Source organism: Aplysia californica, unplaced genomic scaffold, assembly GCF_000002075.1.
Source record: "Aplysia californica isolate F4 #8 unplaced genomic scaffold, AplCal3.0 scaffold00230, whole genome shotgun sequence".
In the NCBI taxonomy this organism is placed as follows: Eukaryota; Metazoa; Mollusca; class Gastropoda; order Aplysiida; family Aplysiidae; genus Aplysia; species Aplysia californica.
The window spans coordinates 66,397-70,549 of NW_004797500.1; the positions used below are offsets into that span (position 1 = coordinate 66,397).

The following is a 4,153-nucleotide window of genomic DNA, read 5'->3' on the forward strand; positions in this document are numbered from 1 at the left end:
CCTCCTCTCTCTTCTTGTCCCTCCCAATCCCATTTTCAGTATCATCTTCTCCCCATCCTCTCCACCCTTCTTCCCTTCCTCTCCCCATCCTCTCTCCATCCTCTCTCCATCCTCTTCCCTCCTCTTCCCTTCATGTCCCGTTCCCTCCTCCCTCCTTTCCCCTCTTTCCCCTCTCAACTCCCTTTCCACTATCCCCATTCCCTCCTTCTCCCTCTTCCAACTCTGTTTTCATTGCTCGACACCCCCCTCCTCCCCCTCTCTCCTACCCCTTCATTTCCGCCTCCTTCCTATCCAACTCCTCCTTCCTCTCCAACTCCTCCACCCTCCTCTCTCCCACCCGTCCTAACCCTCCTCTCCCCCTCCTCCCACCCCTCATCCTCTATCTCCTCCTCTCTCTCTACAGGACCTGGTGTTTTGGATCACCCAAGGCATGCACCACATCCCCCACACAGAGGACATCCCCCTCACCCCCACTGTGGGCAACCACCTCACCTTCTTCCTACTGCCCTACAACTACTTTGACGAGTGCCCATCTGTCGCCTCCAGAGATCACGTGAGTTTTAGTTTTAGTCAAAATTTTACAGCACATGCATCACAATAAGGTCGTATAAGTACCGAAGAATAGATGTGAAACAAGAGAAGAACATACAAAAAAAGGAGGAGAGATAAGGACGATAGATGTTTGAATGGAAAGAAGGAGCAATCCATACCAGAGTACCCGCCAACTACCCACGGATCTCCAATTGTCGCGTCAATTACCTTGGAATGGCCCGATATTATGTTAGACCACGTTAGTATTAGTTTTAGTAAAAGTTTTACGGCACTTGAAACACAATAAGGTCGTATAAGCGCCGGAGAAAAGATGTAAAACAAGATAGTAACGTACACAAAAAGGAGAGATAAGGACGATAGATGTTTGAATAGGAAAGAAGGGGCGTACCACATCAGAGCACCTGCCAACCAACCACAGATAACGTAAGTATAGTCCAATTGTCCGGTCAGTTACCGTAGAATAGCCCGATATTATGTTAGACCGGACATTTGGACTCTACTTTCTGACAACGATAATATTATGTAATTCAAGGTCAATTTATTTGTTTCAACTTCAAATTGAAAGACATATTATTAAGAACCATATTAAATGCAATCATTCTTTCTACTGCCATACAACTACTTTGACGAGTGCCCGTCTGTAGCCTCCAAATATCACGTGAGTTACCTTTATATGTGAGACATTGTGGTCAAATCAGGCGCTCGTCAAAATAATATAATCAAAGTAACCGGCATTTTTCTTGTTTCAGGGGAATGTTTATCAAATTTTCTTGTTTTGCCTCAACACCTTTTATGTTTATTTTAAAAACATTTCGGTGTGGATTTTACTGAAAAATTTTGATTATGTAAATGGGTAGTTTCCAAAGACTCTCAAGCGTTGACAGTCACTAAACTTTGGCGGCCATTTTCTCCCTAATTTTACCTCTGAATATCAAGAGACCCCCACCTTATTCAGTCGCAAATATCTAAACTAAAATTCAAGATAGTGCGCACTCACTCTCTCTCTCTTTCTCTCTCTCTCTCACACACACACACACACACACACACACACACTCACACGTACACACGCACACAAACAAACAAATAACAACACCAACAACAACAGCAACAACAACAATTACAACAATAACAAACAACCACAACGCTATAAACAATCAGCAAAGAGCAACAGCAACACTATAAGCAACAGCAACAGCATCAGCAACAACAACAACAACAACAATAATTACATCAAGAAACAACAAGAAACAAACAACAAACAACAACAACAACAATAACGACAACAAGAAAAAACAACAAACAAACAACAAACTGCAACAACAAAAGACAAACATGAACACATCAGTTCTCTGAAAGTCGTTCTATTCTTAACTTTGTGCTTTTTATTTTCCTCTTTTTCCAGATCCGGATCGAGCACAAGAACAAGAAGGATCCCAAACAAGGCGTGCGCGTGCTGCGCAATGGCAACTCCGTGGACCAGTGCTCACTGCCACCTGTGGCCAAAGAGTATGATGAGTTGCTGGAGCGTGATCCTGACGTCATTCTCGAGAGCACAGAGTTCCGCGGCATCTTTTAGGAAGATCTGCAGACGATAGAACGTACTATTTGTATCTGTTTTGTTATACGTGTTGGTTTGATGCGTCTTGATGAAGAATGTGTAATGCAAGTTATTTTTCTAAGACTATTGATACGTTTGTGTCGATGGTTGATTTGTCTTAAAGAATGTGCACACGTGTGGTATCTGTAAGTAGTCTAAGACCATGGACACATTACAGGTTTTCTTGTTCGATACACCTTAATGACTGTGCACACATGGCAGAGAATCGTATTTACAGTTTATATCTGTGTAAGTTTAAGATATCCTTTTCAAAAACTGCGGAAGCAGGGGAGATTGTCTGTTGCATTGAATTAATGTGGGTAAAAAAATTGGATCGCATGACATAATATCTCTGTTTGATAATATTTCTTTGGAAAGTGCACACACATGATGGATTGTTTCGGGGGTTTTTTTTCTTGGGTAAGAGTACTTTTGATAGACAGCTTAAAATTTTAATGCTAAACATGATATGTAGCAGATTGTTGGTTTTTATAATATTAATGACTGGAGGTTGTCTAGTGCACACGTAGCAGATTAAATGTTTTACGTTGTTGTAATGTACAGGCTTTAAGATGATGCCACTATCTCCACATGCCCAAAAAGTGACGAGCGCCTGATTCCACCATGTCGTGACACATGTAGTTTATTTTGGCAATGAATGTCAAGCTGAATCAATACAGGTATGGATTTGTCTTCGAGACGTTGTATTTTCTGTGCTAGAGGGTACCACGCTTTTTGAATTTCACGAATAGACACGGAGAAACGGGAATTAGATAGAGAGAAGAAGATGAGTGTTTGGCATTATGGATGAAGTTGAATTGTGTGTGTGTGTGTGTGCGGGTGTGTGTGTGTGTGTGTGCGTGTGTGCCTGTGTGCGTGTGAGTGTCTGCATGTATGTACCTGTAAGTGCGTGTGAGTGTATATAACTCTGTGTGTGTCTGTGTGTGCACGTGTCTGAGTGTGTGTGTATGTGTGTGTGTGTGTGTGTGTGTGTGTGTGTGTGTGTGTGTGTGTGTGTGTGTGTGTGTAATGTTGAGATGAAAAGTTGCTCAAGAATCATCCGATTTCTATAACACGTTAGTGTGATGTGTTGTGTAAAGTTTGAAGCAGGAATCAAACCAATGAACGCCAAAAAAAGCCAACGTGTCTGTACGCTTAATAAACCAGGAAAAATAGATCAACAAGGTACAAGGTGTTTCAAACTTTGTACCGGTGTGGCTGGTAGTATGTCTGATCCGCTGCTGAGCAAAAGCAATACACGCCAAACCATTGTACACGAACTAGAAATTACATTTGCATATATAATGTAATAGTATGCATGGTGTCACCTGGCTTTTACTTTTTTAAAATTGTTGTTTTTTGCTAGTATTTTACGGCCATATGAGCAATCGTGGCACATTAAGAATGTTCAGTTAGGTTGGAAACAATTAATTTTGAATTATGCCCGGGTTGCGGCAAAAGCCTACTCATATCGATTTTAGGACAACCGATGGATCTTTCTACGTTTGAGACAAAGATAACACTGTTGAAACATCTGTATTGATAATAATAATCATACTCCTTTTTTTTTTAATGTTCAAAACGGCGTTTCTTCGAGCATCGCTGAATGGCGAGAGTTCGCGTCCCCAGTGAGATAAGTTGACGTTTTTGCTCGTTTCTCTGGATAGTTTACACAACTTAAAGTAAGGGACTTCTGAGTGTCTGAATTCCTTCCTGGTTAATTTGCTCTAAGCACATGACTCTTTGATGGATGTTTTTTTTTCCTTCTGTTGTTAGGCCATCATTAATTCAAATTGTTAGCCTGGTCTCTCATTTGGGAGAGTTTTAAATGTGTCTGAGGATATCATTATGTTGATATATTATCGTTTTCCCACATAGTTGTTGGTGTCTTGTGTGCATCCTTTCGGGAACATCATATTCTAATCCCGATTTTTTTTAAAAACCACACTGATCAGGAAACGTGCATTTTGGCCTTTAGTAACTGACTAGACGCTACTTCTGAAG

General features: G+C 41.1%; 1 protein-coding gene across 1 annotated transcript in view; it reads left to right on the plus strand.

Moving 5' to 3' along the window:
- Positions 1-3,313, plus strand: part of LOC101853857 (putative amine oxidase [copper-containing]) — a gene marked incomplete in the record, with an annotated part of 44,208 nt that extends 40,895 nt beyond the window's left edge. The window contains 2 exon segments of the mRNA XM_005099944.3: positions 404-553; positions 1,955-3,313. Of these exon segments, the coding sequence (XP_005100001.2) occupies positions 404-553; positions 1,955-2,128 (324 nt within the window).
- Between the last annotated feature and the right edge of the window lie 840 nt (positions 3,314-4,153).